The sequence below is a fragment of the Protopterus annectens genome, chromosome 8.part0 (genome assembly GCF_019279795.1).
Source record: "Protopterus annectens isolate FY-2018-M chromosome 8.part0, PAN1.0, whole genome shotgun sequence".
NCBI classification, from domain to species: domain Eukaryota; kingdom Metazoa; phylum Chordata; order Ceratodontiformes; family Protopteridae; genus Protopterus; species Protopterus annectens.
In genome coordinates, this window is record NC_056741.1 from 775,932,015 (window position 1) to 775,952,377 (window position 20,363).

Here is a 20,363-nt window from a genome sequence, read left to right on the forward strand (position 1 = left end):
TTCTTTAAGATGTATTTATCTGCAGATTTTGCTTACCTAATACATTACTTTATAAGATCCGTTACATTAAATATAAGCTGTTAGACTCATGATATCATTCAATCATTGCTCCTTTCCTCTTTCTCTCCACCTTAGCTGACATACCAATCATAATGAGCATCGTTTAGTCATCCTTTATAATGCTGCTCTGTGATGTCGCCATCTACGTAATTATGAATGGCCTATAGCACTCCTATAGTAATTTCAGACTTTTCTTCCGAATGTGTTGTACTTAATATGTCACTATGCATTTTTGAACCAGATGATATGCAACATGGGAGCTTGAAATGTAATCTGGGTGGCTTTTTATCTTTCTTTCATTCATTTGTTCATTCATGCCTTCTTTTTTTTAATTGTGTGATGTTGTATTAAACCCTTTGACAAAGTCATGTTATGCAACATCCACAAACACTTCTTGGTCTATTTTTCATGTGTCAACAACATCTTTTAGATTCATCTATGTGAATATTGTCCCACTTGTGTCCTGTTTCCCACTGACCTTCAGTAATTTGTAAATATTTAATTCAAAAGGCATTTTGTGTTTATCTATATGTATTTATCAACCTGGGTTGAACAGTGATCCTCATTGAATTTTTTCAGATTCAACCCAGGGAAAACAAACTCATGAAACACAAAACAAGATAACACAATATGGATCACACACCAGAACAGTGATCAGCAAAAAGGACTATGACTGCTACTCTGATCATAAGTCACTTGTTATGGGTTTGTGAAAAAAAATTCACCTTGAGTGCAAAGCTTGAGAGATGAAATCTTGACATCCATTTGCAGGACACATATCAGAGAAACCTGTTTGTAATTCTTTCTAGTATGTACATGGAGCTTTAGCTGCTCCAACGTACTACAAGCTAAAGACAAAAACACTGTAAGAGCACAAAGTATTTTATAGCTTAGAACAGTAACATTCTTAGTACTATAGTAGACAGCTGTAAGAAGCAAAGTATGCCTATGATTTACCCACAACTTTAAAAGCTGTTAGGTACTTTACTCTGCCACATGATTTCTTTCCTTATGACAGTGTGAAGTGCATTATAGCTTTTAAAAGTGCTTCAGCTTTCTGACACTGGTCTGTGGTAGCTGCTATGTGTGGTCCAGCATGAAACTACAATACAACAGTCCTGAAAGGTGCAAAATAGGATATTATTCTTCTCTGACACCTGGTAAGTTAGCTGTTTGGGACTATACTCAGCATAGTAAATAATATCAGCAAATGCTTGAAATGTGATATGTTGAGTATACACAGCATAATGCAGTGGCAGTAGTAGCCTAACGTAGTATTCCACGTTATTATTTATGTTTTGGTATTTATATTTGTTTACCAGGGTCGAACACTGATCTACATGGGCATTTTGTCATACTTAGCCTGGTTGCACTGTCTGCTCATGTGGCATGTTCTTTGTCAGGTAGAAAAGAAATGGTGGCTGAAAGAGCATTATAAAACCTTTCAATTAATTCCACTACTGTGGGAGTCTTGTTTTCAGAATTTAGGTATGTTTTTCTGCTTTTTCAGCCATGGTGGTGCAGCGGTAGCATTATCTCCTCACAGCAAGAGGTTATCCCATTCGATTCTCAGCTGGAGAGCCTTCTGTGTGGAGTCTGCATGTCCTCCCTGCGGTCAACTGGCATTCGAAAGACATGCGTGAATGGGCGTGCCTTCGTTGAAGGTTGGGCATTGGGCTGGCACCTCGGCACCGTAAAAACCTACTGCCAATCATTAGCAGACCGGAGTTCCGCTGTGGCGACCCCTAACCGGGAAAAGCCGAAAGAAAAACAACAACAAGAAAAACAAAACTGTGGGAGTCTTGTTTCCCGGACAGTATTTCTAGCCCATCTAGCTTTCAGTTTTGTGAAGAAAACCCACATATTCACACATTTCATCCTGCTTACCTCCAGTACCATATTGTCCATCCATAATATCATAGAAAGTAGCTAGAACCATCCATTATAAGCTGTTACATGCTTCATAATATGTGACAACAAACATGTAGGTTGCAGGAAGTAGCAGAATATTGATAGAAATGACAAGAATAAGAATTTCAGCTTCCAGTTTACCTATCTAAGCTGATCACAGACTTGGACTCTTTTGAAACAGAATTGCAGTAATTACACATAGACGTTATCATGCTAAGTGAGAAGGAGCTGTTGGTCATGGCGTCAGTACAGCCACTTAACTAGAGTTTTGTTTTAGTGAAGACTAGATTTATGTTAGGTAAATATGACACTAGCTAGTTTCATAGTGATTTGTGAATGTTATTGAAAATCCTCTCAGCAAACTGGTTTCAGAATAATTGCCAATTTAGAGCAGAGAATACTTTGAAATGATTGATGTGCTTGTCTTTCCAAAGTACAGAATAGCCAATTAGATTCTGCAGTAGTAATACACTATACAGAAAGTATATAAACAAATTGCAACAGACATTTCTGTTTTCTTCTCACAACATGCAGTAGCTGACAACTTGGCTGCTGGATTATTTTACAGTCTTTTTAGCCATTTAAATAATTGTCTACAAATGCCAGGCATGGATTTTAATGTAAAATTCAGAAAACATCAACACTAATATCATTTACATTATTTTATGATTTTTGAAAAGGTAATTACAAATAAAGATGCTTTCACAAGGGAGAAGATATTATGGCAATTTTATATGATATATGAGCATGTATATTAATGCAATAGTGCACAGAGGCTCGGAGTGGGTACTTCATAACGTTTTTTCGTGGTGGAGAGGGTATTTATTTGTCATGAAGGTGCAACTTAAGAAACTAAACTAGAGCCTCCCCCATGGGTACAGACATGAATTACCCATAACCCTGTCATTGTGTATTGCTATTGTTCAATGTGCTTATTTAACATAGAGATGGCTAACCTAATTTCAGTAACGCTTTTTATAATGCATACCTTGGCATTTCTATCTGTGTTTGTTGACTCACTTCATAAAGTTAAGATATACAGCAATTTCAAAGGGCAGTGAATATGGCTACATATCTGCCATATACAAATTACCTCTAACCTATGCCTTTGTAAGCATAAAAATGCAGAGTAAGCCATTATTTTAATATACAGAAAGCAAACATTTGAAGGTAAAATTGTACAATTTGATATTTATCATGTTTTATTAATATCTGAACATATATAGCAGAAAGTGCTCACTAGCCACATTGATCAATGTTTCTGTACAGTTACTGCACACACTGGTGGTTTGTAACAGATTTTATTTCGTACTTGGTGGGCAGTGCACGTCAGCAGGAGGCAAGATCATTACATTATATAATTAGTACTAGCAATAATAAAAACTGATTCATATAAAATGTATAAACAAACAAATAAATAAAATTAATGAATTAAAGCCAAGCTAACAGTTTTACACAGAACTATGACCTGAATGCCATTCAGCTGTCTCTTCTGAATAGTTTTACAGGCAATCTAAAGTAGATGCTTAAATTTTAACAGAGTCATCAAGATAGCTAAGTAGATAATGTTTTTTCTTTGTCTGACTTTGTGATTTTGATATGAGTCCTTGAAATCTTGAACTTCACATGCGTGCACGTGCAGGTGTGTGTGCGTGTGTGTGTGTGTGTGTGTGTGTGTGTGTGTGTGTGTGTGTGTGTGTGTGTGTGTGTGTGTGTGTGTGTTATATATCTATGTATATACATTAGTCTGTGAATGAATAATTTAATAAAAATGCTCTGAGCTGCTTCAGAAAACAGAGTCTTTATTGAATAGTAAGCACTTTTGTCTCAAAAATATGACGACCATCAGAATAATGTAATCCAAAGTCCTTCAAGTTTAAATACACTTGCCCATGTGAGGTACAATCAAATATATGCAAGCTGTACTTAAGTGGTAAAATAGTAATATATTCAACCAACAAAGAAATAAAGAATGTTAAAAATACTAAAAAAATTTTAAAAATTATATGTATATGTATATATCCACTCATTAGTATTTTAACATTTCATAGTTTTTATTCTTAAATCAGTGTGTATTGAAAGAGATTCATTCAAAGTAGGTGGTTTGTCAGCCTTCAACTTCAACTGCCAAACTAGTTTATGATACTCTATTAATTCTCCCCAAGGCCCACTGCTTTCCCTAGTACCCAAAAATCATTGTTACTTTGTATGTGTTTAAACAAAATATTGTTCATATTCCCTTTTTTCATGTCATGTATATGTTCATGTATGCACTAAAAATTAGTTTTCTCCTTTTTCCTAACATAAAAAGCTGGACATTGATTATATAGAGCTTTGTAAACCAAACCTTTTGTATCACTAATTGGTTTGTCTGTATGACCTTTTTACTGTTTGGTTTGGGTGTTAGAATGTTTTGCAGACACCTTAATGTTTATGGTCATCAGCTGGGTTTAAAGATCCTGTGTTTCTAAAGTGCATTCAAACACTCCTCTTTTCCTGTGCTGATGAGGTCATAAGAGGGCCGAAACATACATGTCCACAGCTAATGGGGTTTGGCTTTAGATGTATCCATGAAAACTTAAAAAGAAAAGGTAAAGTTGTGGATATTCAGAAGCTATATAGCTGAAACACTTGATGTCCTTAAGGTATAATTTGCATATATCCCATGGGCCTGTATTACAGGAGGTCTTGGGATTCACGCAGTGAAAACTCTAGCTTGGCTAAGCCTTTTGTGTAGTTTTTACCATTTATAAACTCAAAAGCCACATTCATTGAAAAAACACTTAGCAACCTTAATCTTCTAAGACATTTTTACAAATAAAAATGACAGTCATCACCATAGCCAACTCTCCCTCTAAGCTCTTCTCAGCTACTCAGACATCTTTTAACTTAGTTGAAACATGGCTCTCCAACAACCAGTTCATCCTTAACCCTAAAAAAAAAAAAAAAAAAGCTGTTACTCTTCCTACCTAAAAAGTTCAACAATATTAAACCCTCCTTCTCCATACAATCCCTTAATAACACTCCCATTCAGGCAGAATCCAGCACTAAGCTCTTAGGCATAACCATCGACGATCAGCTTAAATTTGACTTGCATGTTAATAACTGTATCAAAAAGACTCATTCAAAACTAGGGCTCCTTTACCATAACAAGAAATTCCTTACCTCTGAAGCCAAGATTACTCTCTCTTACCTACCTTCTACCCAGTCTAATGTACAGTTCTCAAACTCTCACAAATCTTAACGCAACACTCCTAACCAAACTCAAATCTGCCTACAACAAGGTAACTAGATCTGCTGCCCAACAAACCTACAAATCCCATCACTGTATCTCTCTAAAACACCTAAACTGGCTTGAATTACCCCACCAGCTTCTTCTCTCTCAGCTCCAGATCATCCATTCTATCCTATACCAGCCTTCCTACTGCCCAGCACTATCCCCTCTCATCTCCCATCATTCTCCCTCCAGACCTCTCCGAAGCTCTAACCAAGATCTACTACATATCTACAAACCCAAGTCTAAATTTGGATGTAACATGTACAGCTATCACCCCACTATTGCCTGGAATTGGCTCCCGCTAGAAATCAGGACGTTTATACATCCTAAACAATTTAAGACAGCCACCAAAAAGCACTTTAAAAGTTACTGGTCCTGCCACTGCAGTCACCCTCCTTAAACATCCCCTACTTCCCCTACCTTAATCTACTTTCTGCTCTTAACTCAATTTTCTTACTAGCTCTCTCTAATCTTCCTTCACTACTCTTTCTACTGTCTTCTATTAAGCAAATTGCCTCAGAGAGTTGTAATTGTCTTGTCTTCGTGCAACTACATTATGATAAAACTTCATCTTAATGACATATTTCTTTTTATACATCTTGGAAGAGCTTTGCTGTACTCCTGATTATTGACATTATTTAACATTGTATTGATACTTAATGCCTTCTAATAATCCTGTAACATTGCTTTTTAATGCTAATTTATAATGAAAATTGTATAATATGTTGGAGCTTTTCTCCCCAGGCCTCCACTGAAAAAGGGTTATTCAGCTCAGTCAGACAAACCTGACCAACAAATGTAAAATAAAATAAATAAAAATAAATAATGATATTATTCATATATTGGAAATGTATTTTACTTTTAATCAGTGGCAGCAACTAACTTCAAATCAAGGGAGGCTATAACAAATGACTGAGTGGGGAGCTAACTGAAATAAGATGGGGCTGGATTACAGGAGGTCAACAGCCATGTACCTGTGACCAAACTACAGCTGTGTTCAGTCATTTATATCCATAGATTACCTCAGTACCCACACATTTTAATCAGTGTATTGACTACATACACCTCAGATGTCTGACTGTAATCAACAAAGTTAGTGTTAGGGAAAATAGAGACCTAGACAAAGGACTTCATGGCAGTTCCCGTTTAGACATTGCCATACTGTACCCCAGTGCCCATTTTTCTCCAGTCCTGTCCCCATAAAATTGAGAGAGATTACTTCTTTCTTTCTTGTTTTTCATACTTTGCCTTACTCTTCATCTTTTTCCTCCATCTTTTCAACACAACTTATTTGGCTAAGATTTCAGTGTAATAGCTGTGGCGGTAATAACTGAAACCGTACTTCCAAAAAGCAGCCAAATAACTGAACTAAGCTGGTAATAACTGAACTAAGCTGGTGATTTGAGGGCCTCTAGGCCTCCAGAAATTATAGGATTCTAATTGTCCTGAGCATTATTTTATAGTTATTTTCCTATCTTCTAATTCAATGACAGCCTAAACAAAAAAGCATGAGTTAAGGAAAGAAACTGAGTCTTGTTTTTTCTTTCAAAAATAATATCCAAAGATTAATGTTCAAAGCTGACAAGATACTACTTTTAAATAAATTGTGAAGACAAATGTTTGCAAGGATATATAAACAATATCTGGAAATAGTACCTGTCTACCTAACCCCCCCCCCCCCAAAAAAAAAGTAAAATGTTACCTTCTGTTTACCTCTCTTGAATTAGATTAGGAAGAAAGTGAAATAATAAATGGCCATAGAGAATATATTTCAAGTTGTTGCTATCATATGTATATTCAATATGTTTCTTCACCCTTACCCTAAATGATAGCCACCATTAGTGTACCTTATATACATACACATGGTTCTACTTTCAAATCTCGAAATACTGAAATACCGAATTTCAGTATCTCAGAATGAGAATAACAAAGTGCAGTTGTTCAAAACTGCATAATAACAAATCCGAGGTTGTTGAATTTGAAGTAGTTGTGGTGTGGTCTGTTCTGTATAGCATGCTGTCCCTGTAAGGAGTAGTGGTTTCTGGGATGTAGACATGGCGGCCGATGTGGTTAAGTGTGGAGATTAAGGTAGGTTTGTAGTGTGCAAGGGTTTTGGATAGAAATGTGTTATGTTTTAATTTTTTTGGAAGTTTTAGGAGTAGATTGGGATAGGTAGATGAGAGTGGTGATTTTTGTACATGTGTAGTGTATGTGTTTCTTGTGGGTATAAGTTTGACAGTGTGCAATGGAAGTGTACAGCGCATAACGGTAGGTTTGCTGTTTTTTTTGTGGTAGTATGACCTCGGAATTGGTATATATAAGTAGTGCAGGTGTGGAGGCGCAGGGGGGCTTACCCCCTGCTTAAATGTAGATTACTTGCTTTTTGTTGGTGTGTGTGTTGTTTTGGTTTGTGATGGTGTAGGGAGGAATGCTGTGTTTGTATTTTTGTTTGTGTGGTGGAGGGTACATTGAAAACAGAATGTCTAATACTGAAAATTCGGTATTATGAACTTTCAGTATAGTTACGTTCACATTTTTAATATTTCATTGTAGTGAATTTTCATTATTCTCGTCTCGAGATACTGAAATTTGGTATTTCAGTATTTCAAGATTTGAAAGTAGAACCATACACACACACACACACACACACACACACACACATATATATATATATATATATATATATATATATACATATATATGGTTTACAGTCACCATTGCGGACTGCATTCAATTGAGTGTGACACTGTTAAAATGCAGTTTTCCAATGGGCAGTTTTGTGAACCAAAATACACTGACTACACCACACTGAATCAGTAGTGTAGTTCGAGTATTTCAGTTCAGAATTTTGATTGGAGAGCGCGGTTCAGTGAGGAATACGGAATTAACCCATTTCCTCACTGTAGTTTGATCTCGGAGTTGATATATATAATTTGCATGGGGTGTGGGGGCACAGCCCCCCAAAAGGGATGTGCAGAAGGGCTTACCCCACTGCAAAATAATAAAATACACATACGTTGACTATGCAATGTCACCTCCTTCTATGTCGAATATATCGAACTACGGGTGTCAATGTATTCAGTTTCGACCTGGCCACAATTTTGCTGTTCCGGACTGAGTTAAGATTTTGGGTCAACCATGTGACCAGTCAACCTATGCAGTCTTAAGGTATCAGTAGTAAACCTATATATATATATTTTATATATATATATATATATATATATATATATATATATATATATATATGTGTGTGTGCACACACACACACACACACACACACACAGAGCATACCTCCTTAAACCTACACACAAAATTTATCTACTTGTATACACATCTGATGTTTGACTGTGAGGAAAGCAAAAAATAATAATAATAAGCATAGTAATATATCCCAGCAAGTTGTTCTTAGACAGTACACTCCCCATAGATAAATTAGTCTGACCTTATGTACACGCCTCTGAGGTTTAATTGTGTGGAAAGTGAAAGAAATAATGACCACACTGTTACTGGCCCCCACATGTGTTATAGTCACTAACTGTGCACACATTTGAGCATTACCACTTTTAGACAACAAGGGGCCAAAGTCAGAGGCTGAGCATTGGTCCTCCATATTAACCCCATGTCAGAATTTCCTTATAGAACTGAGAGTCTAGGAGAGGAAAACAAATTACCTGGACAAAACCCATATAGAGTCTGCATGTCCTCCATGTCTCTGAGTGGGTTTTGTCCAGGAGTTCTGGTTTCCTTCCTCTTACTAAGCCCATGTTCAAATTCCCTTACAGAGCTGAAAATCTAGAGGGGGAACCCAGAACACATGGACAAACCCACACAGAGATAGGGAGAACATGCAGACTGTATGCAGGAGGAATCTTGGCACAGAACTCAATCATACAGCAAAGTGCTGTGAGATAGCACTGCTGCTCATTATACTAATGTGCTAAGGATAAGCTGCCATCATACATATCCTTCCCACTATGTATGGATACTTATTGTGTGTAGTTAGTTGCAGCTGTTTGAATGTGATGAAAGTGAAAGAAATTATGACCAACTTAATACTTTTAGTTCCACTAAAACATTCCCAACATATACACAGAGTAAGTTTGATATGCAGCCCTCATACACAGCAATTATAATTACTTTGCTGACTGAGGACATCTCAAATGATTGACTGTGATAAACATGTAATGGCCACAGTTAAGTATTCCAGCTGGATTCACACAAATGCACACTAATTATCCAAAGCCTGAATAATGGCTGTTTAACTTGAAAAAAATGAGATCAGAGTCAATCATCTTCGTCCATAGACAACCCCCCATACCCAGCAACTGTGCACACCTCAGATTTCTGAGTAAGATAAAAATGGCCACATACCCAGTAATTATAGTCACTTTGTTGACTGTGAATAACTTAGATATCAGATTGTTATAAAATAAAAATAATAACTGGCCACAGAATTTATTATATGCCCCTACTTGTACACACACAGACACGCATTAATGTACATGTATGCATGCCCACTGATTACATCCCCATTATTGATGATGAATACCTCAGGTGTCTGAACATAATTAAATGAATGAATGAATGAATTAATAAATACATAAATAAATAACCATATTACTTCATTTTTGGTTTGTTGCTGTCCCATGCAGACAATGCAATCTATTGCCACTCCCTCTGACACACAGACACACAGACACACACACACACACACACACACACACACACACACACACACACACACACACACACAGTCCACCCTGCAATATCACACACTGACAAATTATTAAAAATAAATGTACACTGTGATGCTGTTTACAGGTTGGCTGACAACAGAATGATCTACCAGACAAATGGGAGAGATCATACAGCAGATTATGTAAAATAAGTTACAAGAAACGTATTTAATTAAAAAAATGCTTTCCTTCCCTGCAGTTGTACTGTATTGCTTCATCTACTTAAATTACTTCATTCAGGCTGCCTTGGGTAACAGTCAGCTGAAACAGCCTTAACCAATGGGAAATTGGTCTAGCTGAGAAAACTGAGGTCCTTTTTTCTTTTAAACAGGAACTGGAACTTGACACATCACAGTAACATTTGTGGAGTTCCAAATCTCTGAAATGGCAAAGTCAACTATGTCTTAAAAAAAAACAAAACTGTCAGAAAATAATAATTAATTTGAGATAATATATAATTGTTTGACAGTTTGTTTTCATTGCTGAGTCTTTAGCACAGCAGCAAATGCCACGCGTCTCTCCTACACATATGCTGGCTTGGTATTGTGAGAAAAAGAGGTACTGCCAGCACAGCTATCTGGAATTTTGTAAATAATCATATGTCATTCATGAATATCAACATGTTTCATATGCTTGTGTTACAAATATATTAGAACTGCATGTTGTCTGTATATCAAACTGCTGGTACAAAAGTGTGTTTTGAAAGGGTTTGCAAAGGACTGAGCTTAAAGATATATCCACAGTCTACCCTACTGGAAAAGAACAGATATATATATATATATATATATATATATATATATATATATATATATATATATATATATATATATAAACTATTGTAACTATGTAAATGTATATGTTTTAACAGTGGAAACTGGAACATAGAAGGTTAACTTGCAAAACTTCAGAAAATAGTTGAAATTAAATTGTTTTATAACTGTGCCATAAAAGATGGTTTCAGTGCAGCAAGGAGACAGGCTGTCTAAAACTAGGGAGCCTTATGTATTGTCTTGTAAGTGTTTTATTGTTTTATGTCTTCCAGCAGCTGCAAAGATCAAAGGGCTATGTATTTTTACAGATAGATGTTAAAGGCTGGCAATTTCTAGCAATGGGGGGGTTAGCTTGGGAACTAAAGTCAGATGACAAGAAGTGATCTCATCCTGCAAGCTAACCCAGCAGTAACATTTGTTATATCAATTTAAGAACTCTCTGAGAGAGACAGAGTATTTTGCATTTGTCTTTGACCTGACAACATCAGCTGGAAAACCCACTCACCACATCTGTCTTGCCTTGCTCTGTAAGTTAAGTAGGGTATAGTAATTTATCTTAGATACAGTTAGGAATATAGTGAAGTATAGCTTAGATGTTTTCTTTATTTATTTGAGACTGTCCTGCAATGTTGTTTTAAATACTTCCTGTGATTTTGAACTCTGATGTAAATGTGATTGTTTACTGCGTATTTTCATATTCTTTTATTATTTACTATTAAATATATTTAAACCTATCACTGTGGCTGATATTTGTGAGACATATTTAAGTTCTGAGAGTACTTGCATATTTATTTGGTGACACTCTGGGCCACTCCTAATAGCCTTGCTGTTGGTCAAACTACCATTTGCATTGATAGTAACATTACACAGTAAGATTGGACACACTTTGTTAAGGACCTTAAAGTAGCTTATAAGGAGTTACTGGTGGCAGTAATAACTACATTATAGTCTGGGCAGAAGGGGGCATAGCTAGTAAATCTGTTCCAGCCTTCACCCAGGTTAGTGTGTGTGTGTGTGTGTGTGTGTGTGTGTGTGTGTGTGTGTGTGTGTGTGTGTGTGTGTGTGTGTGTGTGTGTGTGTGTGTGTGTGTGTGTGTGTGTGTGTGTGTGTGTGTGTGTGTGTGTGTGTGTGTGTGTGTGTGTGTGTGTGTGTGTGTGTAAATCAAACCTCAAAGAGTGTGTGTGTCAGCTACTTGGGCAGGGACATGAAGCACTGCTTGGGCAGAGAGAGTGCTGGAGGCCTTGGCTCGGTGTCTCAGCTGAGATCTCAGATTTATAGCTGTGCCAGCAGGGGGTTTTATTGGGGATCTGGGGAAGGGGAGAGAAACCTGCCCCAGACTGACTGTGGCCTTTGTGTGCTCCTAAGGGACATTGCACTTGAGGCAGAGAGCTGCATCTGGAAATAATGTGTGTGTACCTGCCATCTCCCAGTGTGTACGTCTCCCACTGTTGCCAGTAGTGAGGATTGAGGTTCCTTGATTACTGGGCCAGTGGTGGGGCATCACAGGTATATTGTTTGTCATGCTGTTGCTCTCTATCATATATTTACACAGGGAAAGCTATTTGTAAAATTCAGTCTATTCAATCAGGACTGGAGTAGTGATCAGGCCTTTTGTGCTGATATAACTTACTCCAATGTTTTGTGACCTCAGAGTTAGTTACATTAGTTAGGCACGTACAGGGGCATACCACGTTCTGCGTGGAATGTGTGGTAGCACTGCATCACACATAAAAACCCTTCTATAAGCTAATTGTTTGGTCTTCTTTCTTTGACTGAAAAAGAAAGCTTTAAAGGTGTGCTTTTTAGTGGGAAGCATGCCATATATGTTAATAAAAACATACAGAAAACAAATAAATAGCAGTTGTCTGTAGGTTTGGTAAAGTCTGCAATAAGTGCAGTTTGCATTGCATATTCTGTTTTTTTTTTTGCAAATTTTACTATCTTGGTTTCCATAGTAGAAACAACCTTAATATTCTCTTTATATTATTACATCATTCTGGCAACATTTTTGAATCTTCCTTATTGAAAATAAGATAATATCTATAACAGAACTCTTTGATTTAATGGTAGAGTTGTGCACCATATTTTCTGCAGGTAATTTATTTCTGAATAACAATACCATTTTCCTGTACAAAGCCTGATAAAGACAATTACGGACCCTCCATCCCATTTTATTCAATTTTAAGGTATTACTAAAGCCATAGTAGAAGAAAGTTTTCAATAACCATAATATAAAATAGAAAATAATCGTTAGCATAAAGTGTCCATTTTCAAAAAACAAACTAAAAATGTTGACTTCTGAATAGCGATAACAAATTATAGATACAATGCAAATAAGCAGAGCAGCGGGAGACGGGGTCTCTTGGTGCAATAATGCATGCTTGCTTTTAACTTTGCATTCTGCATGTGTGCAAACACAAATTGTTCATAAAAAAATTCAAAAGTTGTATTTCTGCTGAAACTAAAAATCCTCATGCAGGAGGCTTGCTTCCCTGTATAACCTTTGATGACATAATTAACTCCTAAGTCACTGTCCCTCAGACAAATGTGTTTTCCTCTACTGAGATATCCATCTAAAAAAGTGAATATTCTCTTCTGAAAGACTGCCAAAAATGCCCATCAGAAGTATTCAACTTCTACAAAAACAGCATTGTAGTAAGGAAAACTACTTTCTCCACGGTCAAAGGTGCCAGTGGAATATATTTTTACATTTAGTGTCTATTCATAAAAATAGCGTGGATAGAATAAAATTGCTCTGTTGTCAACAGAAGAAATGCAACACAAAACAGAACTGCAAGGACTACTGGAGCTGTTGCAATAGAATTCTCAGGACTGTTGACAAAGTCAGGTGGTGATCTGTCCTTAAAATTCAAATGTTTTTGGTTAGACTCAAAGTTCCAGTTCTTTGATTTCAGAATTACTAAATATAAAAAATGTGTCAGTGTGCATATTATTTGTTTATAGTATCTCACTCTGAGAAGCCTATTTAAGCATTAGTTTCTTAAGCTGCAGTATGTATACTGATCATATATATTTCCAGATGCAAACCATGCTACAAATGTAAGACAAATGTGATCTTTACTGATATCATGTATTTCTCATAATAGCTGAACACAGTGTACTCTGCATGGAAATGTATGATTTTTTTTTCTGTCTGAGTTAATGTAAGTTTTTCTGTTTAGTCAAACCCGTGTCAGAATGGTGGGTCCTGTTCCTCTCTCTGGGATGACTTTGTGTGCACATGTCCCCAAAGTACAGCTGGTAAAACCTGTAAGGAGGTCAGATGGTGTGAACTTAATCCGTGTCCTTCAGTCGCACAATGCCAGGCTGTTTACAATGGATTTGAATGTAAGTATGTTTAGCATCTTTGCTAGAATAATCACTTTTAGTGGCATACATAATATCACATAATGAGAAAAAAAGAATTAAGGCTAAATTGTATTAAGGTAGATCTGTGTAAGTTAACACTGACAACTTAAAAACATCTGAGAGAGGAAATCTTTGCAATGAATATCCACTGAGCTTGTATCTGCTAATTTTCCTATGGAAATACTGGACTTCACGCAATCGACCGAGAAACAATACAAAACGTTACATTTCATCCCTCATTAAACAGATAAGCAGCCAGTTAAACAGCCACTCTGCTTCTGCTACATTGGTCTAAGACTTCACCTTAAATAGCCAAAATAGTCTTCATTAATAAGTAGAAAAGGTCAGCATAGACACTTTTAAATTTGCTGTACAAGTTCCTCTTTAACATTTCTTCTCTCTCTCTTCATCTCTCTTTGTCTCTGTCTAGTATTAGTGACTCAAAGTAAATGTATTTTTGGAAATTGTTTTTGAAGTGTCCCGGGCCAAAACTTAATATTTCCACTGCATTGACTTCTTGACCTTCCTTGAACTCTAAATTCATGACTGGAATATAAAAACAGTATATTTGCTTCAGCTTCCATGCAACAGCATACATATAGTTACAGACAAGTTGCAAGATTTTAGAGTGCTACAATGTGAAGATAATTATTTGTACATAATTACACACATTATCCATACTTTTGTCTTTCAAATTAAGACTTTCAACAAATAACATGACAACAGATGTTAATGACACTATTTTTAGCTGAAAGAAAAAACTTAAGTCTGCTTGCATAGTAATTGTTAGATTATTTGATGTAGATGTCAGAGTCACTGGGTATTATTATTATGACTGGAATGTCCTGCTCACTTTTCACTCTAGCTTTTTATTGCTGTGGACAGGAACTGACAAGTGTGACAAGTGATGCTTTTAATTCAAGGCTTCCATCATAGATCTGCCAGTACATTTTGACAATGACCTGGAGGCATAGCTGCCAAGATGATAACATCCCAAACAGTGGCACTTGGAGCAATGAGTGACTTTGTTTAAAATCTCCACATTGACTGTGTTATGAATGTTTATTTCTACTTTTAGCTGGGCTTAAATTAATTGCTTTAAAAATACGGCATAGAAACCTGTGGTGTGTGCTCCCATTGTACACATTCATTCTACACACATGTACATGCAAACAGCACACATAAACTATCTAGGATTCATGCTACTAAAATGGGTCAATAAGAGGAAATGCTACACAAGTTAAACGTAATTATTGAAACTGCATGTGTGCTGCAGAAATGCAGTTTCATCAAACTTAAATACAAAATACATAAAATATATATTTTTTAATAAGGGTAAATCCCTCTCCACCCCCCCACCCCCCCCCATCCCACACACACACACACACACACACACACACACACACACACACACGCGCACACTTCTTAAGTATACTAACTTCACAGTCATGCAGAGAAAGGGCAAAGACCACCTAGTTGGAAAATCCATCCCACTCCAGTACACAAAGTCTGCAATCATAACTCAGTTGACACTGATCTGGCAATGCAGCATCATAGTTAATATACTAAATAACATTAGATTTCATCTGCAAATTAAATTAAATCAACTTGGCCCCATCACTCTAAAACATTAAAAATGTAGCTGTGACAGAGAGACTTTCACACACATAACAATACTTGTCATCTAGAAACACACAAATACATATAAATGTATTTGTATTTGTAGAGCAGTGATCTCCATAGATCTTTTTCACACTCGGTCTGGGAGCAGTGTCACACAGTTAGACAATGGAGGCTGAGGGAATCAAACCTTGCACCTCTGGACTACAGGAAACAGCTCATTAACAGTTCCTTAATTTTCTAAGATATATGTATATATAAGATATATGTATACATATATATATATATATATATATATATATATATATATATATATATATATATATATATATATATATAAGATATATAAATATATATTATGATAGGCTGTTGTGACTTTATGTGGCAATAATTGTTTCTCCTTTATTAGGCACAACTGAAGTTTCTCCTTTATTAAGTTGTACGATAAGTACCTTTTACAGGATATTATGAAGGAGGCCCTGCTTGATCAATTTGTTAATAATGAAATTGGGTGGGTATGTTATTCATTAAAACTAACCAGAACTTCAACTTACAAAGGGACTTATATAATAAACCAGATATAATTATTTGCAGACTTAAGGGAGGGTAGCCATTGTATGAAGAAGTGCAATATTTGGTCATTTAACTAGCTGTTGTGGTCTTTTGTACTATATCATAAAAAAGCATAGCAACCTCAGTGTCACTCTGATGAGAATGTATGGAGATTAAAAGTAATTTCTACATTATAAGAGAATTTTTTCAGTGCCAGAGTATTGGTGTTGTTTCTGAAAAAAGAAAGAAAGTGTTTTCTTGAAGTGAGAATTTAAGTTTTCACTTGTTATAGGCCTTAAGAAAGTTGATGCGCTCAGCTTTTAGATTTCTAGGAAGCACCATTGCCCCGAACCAGCTTATAGTTTAGACCACAGAGGATTTTTATGGCACATCTCAGCCTTGATTTGGGGTGTGAGCCAGGGCTGTTACCTTTTGCTGATGTGAACTATACTACATAAGGCATTCAGAAACACTGAAAAGAAACAATGAACAGCAACATTGTGCTGCAAATGGTATAGTATTTTACAGAACTTGATTGAAGCATTTATTATGAAAATTCCTCTTATTTCTGGAGTAGCAACATTTTGTCAAACTCTGGATTTTTTACAGTCCTATGCAATAAATGCACAGAAATGGTAAATGAGGGATTTGGCGATGATACCCACCAATTTATTATTCAGCGCAGTTTTGAGTATCCAGTCCAATATGCTGTCACAACCAGAGTGTATGTCTACTCTTGTTGCCAGGTTTATCAAATATGTTATACCTTATAGCTAAAATGAAAGACGGCCATGATCATCCACTAGTCAACATTTTGGTTATCTCATAAGGAGGAGTTCAGAATTTACAATGCATACAAGCCATGGAGGGCCTCTTGGGGAATGTATAGAGTAGTTATGGAAAGGGTCTTAAGTGTATTTTTAATAAGGACCAGGAAGGTTCTTTTTTGTGAAGAATATGGAATCTGTTGTTGCAGTAGTAAAGAGGTAAGGTGGTCTGGTACAGAAGGGCAAGATATTCTGCACCCTTTTGATTTCTTTATGTGCGTCTTTATCTTAGCAATGTTATCAGAGCAGTATGTTGCAATGCCTTACGTATGTCTGTATGCTTACGTCCTCCTGCCATTCAAGTCTGTGAGACTCTGTAAAACTGTACATTGCTGTCACAGTAAGTTTTGATATTGTCTCACCTTCAAACCAATCAGTGGCATAACAATGTTTCTGTACTTTTATTGTAACAGTCTTAGGGGCTTTCTAAAATTATTAGGTACACTGTCAGCAGTACTGAATTACCTGAAGGCTCATTGTCTACCTTTGAAACGTGAAGCATCAAAGCCCTGGTCCAAGTCTTGAAATTCTGCATTATAAAATTCTGTAACCAAATATGAAATGAACAGTGTTGTTCTTTTTATACCCGAGTTGCACTGCATCTGAAGTAAGAATCATAAGTAAGTGATAGGTACAGTAACCTCCTTAAAAAACTTCTCCAAAGCCAACTTCATGATACTGAAGTCAGAAGTGACAAACTTCACAACACCCACGCAGATGGGATCTGGAAGTTCGACTGCAGAATCCTACACTAAGAAACTGAATGAGCACATCCACTCGTGCATGAATCGTGCCATCCCAAATAGAACCAAGATGATCTTCTCCAAAAAAAGGAAGCCAATCTGGTGGTCCCCTGCTATAAACAAACTATACAACAGAAGGAAGAAACTGTTGCAGAAAAGAGGAAAACCCCAGGATGCAAAAAACTCCCTCACCAGCCTCAGTAAGAAGCTGAGATCCCTCATAAAATCCTCAAAAGCTAGTTACGAAAATAAAATTGCCAAAGATTCCAAAGACAACCACAAGGCATTCTATAGTTATGTCAGGAATCTAAATGGCAATGCTCAGATCTGCTCTGAGCTACAACAGAATGACATTAAATATACTGATCCCAAGGATATTGCCAATATCCTGGCAGATCGATTTAGTGCCAAATTCACCCCCCTCTCACCCCCTAAAGGGCCCATCTCAATACCAAAAGATTGCCAAATTCCGATAATCACAGCCACACAGGTAGAAACAGCACTCTCCAAAGCCAAGAATACAGTATCCATGGGACCAGATGACATCCCAGGCTGTGTACTACATGAACTACAAAATGAACTGGCACCTCACCTAAGTGTCCTGTTTAATCATAGCCTCACCTCAGGCTTCGTGCCCACTGAGTGGCGCACAGCTACAGTTATCCCGCTCCACAAGGGAGGATCTTCCTCTGATCCCGGGAACTACCATCCCATCAGTCTGACAAGCCTGATCTGCAAGGGCATGGAACGCATTGTCATGGAACTTATAAACAAAGACATTGGCAACCTTCAAACACTGGACCCCACCCAGTTTGGGTTTGTGAAGGGCCGATCTTGTCTCCTGAATCTGATTGACTTCTTCAAATCAGTCTCCAGAGCTGTGGACGAGGGTAAGGCGGTCCACACAGCCTATCTGGACCTTGCCAAGGCCTTCAACACCATCCCCCACTCTGAAATCATAGATAAACTTACTAAGTGGGCATAAATTCCTACGTCATTCGATGGGTTACCAACTGGCTTAGTGACAGAACCCAGACTGTAAAAGTAGCAGACTCTGAATCCAGCTCCAGACAAGTGACAAGTGGAGTACCTCAGGGTTCAGTCCTGGGACCACTCTTGTTTGGCATCTACTTCTCTGAAGTACAAGCCAATACTAAGGAACTCTGGCTAACAAAGTTTGTAGATGACTGCAAACTGGGAGCCATTATTGAATCCCCAAATGATGTGGATATTCTACAAACGTGCCTTACAGAAAGAGATGCCTGGTTCCAGAGCCATGGGCTCAAGCTTAATGCCAAGAAATGTATAGTTATCCCCTTTGGAAAAAAAACATGTACCCATGAACTACCACATAGGTGGCAGGACACTAAACATCGAAAGTGTGATGAGGGACTTAGGGACACAAGTGGACAGTGGTCTCATTTTCGATAACCACATCACCACAACAGTCAGGAAATCCTTCTATGTGGCACACCTCATCACTAAGGGCTTTTCATCCAGAAAAAAAGAGGTCATTGTCCCACTGTACTCATCCCTCATTAGACCCATTATAGAGTATAATGACTCATTTGGTATGTACCTCACAAGACATCTGCAACAGCTGGAAAGGCCACAGAAATACTTCACTAAAAGAATCACAGGCCTAAAGCAGATGCCATATACCGAACATCTAAAAAAACTCCAGCTATACTCTGTGGCATATCGTCTACTCAGAGGCGATCTCTGCTTAACATACAATGCCATGTCAAACCCTGAGCTGTTGGACACACTCAACTTAAAGAAATCCCAATCCCTCAGAGCCACATGCTCCAGGGATCTAAACCTTATCATCACAATGAACAAAACATGCTGGAGGGATAGGTTCCTGACCCAGAGACTCCCCATACTCTGGAATAGACTGCCCATACATGTCAAGCAGAGCGCCTCATTGGCCCTCTTCAAAAGGAACCTTGATGACTGGATGGGAGATAGGAAATTCACTCCGAGGATCATGTCATTCACCCTGCTAGACAGGGGCCCAGAGAAGTAAATATTGTGGGAAGAAATTTCCAGGGAATTGTTATGGCTAGGCTTGCATAGGCCTTAGGGCCGATAGCCTAGTACCAACCTATGAACCTATATGGAGGCTGTGTGCAGATGCCCCTACAGAAAATGGCCAGCAACAAGATATTTTCAAAGACATTTGTATAGTATTTATTGGAATTATGTGAAATACGGTGGTGGTGCTGCAGTAGCGTTGTCGCCTCACAGTAAGACGTTGTCCTGTTCAATTCTCAGCTAAAGTGTCTTCTGCGTGGAGACATGTGTGAATGGGCGTACCTTCGTTGAAGGTTGTGCATCAGGGCTGGCAACTCGGTACGTAAAAATCTACTGCCAATCATTAGCGGACTGGAGTTCCACTGTGGCAACCCCTAACCGGGAAAAGCTGAAAGATACAACAACAATGTTAAGGCTCAAAGAATGACACTGTAATCTTTTGGTGGGTGTTGCATAACACA

General features: G+C 37.4%; 1 protein-coding gene across 1 annotated transcript in view; it reads left to right on the forward strand.

Moving 5' to 3' along the window:
• CRB1 (crumbs cell polarity complex component 1) overlaps positions 1-20,363 on the forward strand; it is an 856,806-nt gene that overhangs the window by 555,398 nt on the left and 281,045 nt on the right. Inside the window, exon 8 of the mRNA XM_044080246.1 lies at positions 13,937-14,102. Within this exon, the coding sequence (XP_043936181.1) occupies positions 13,937-14,102 (166 nt within the window). The remainder of the gene's footprint in view (positions 1-13,936; positions 14,103-20,363) is intronic.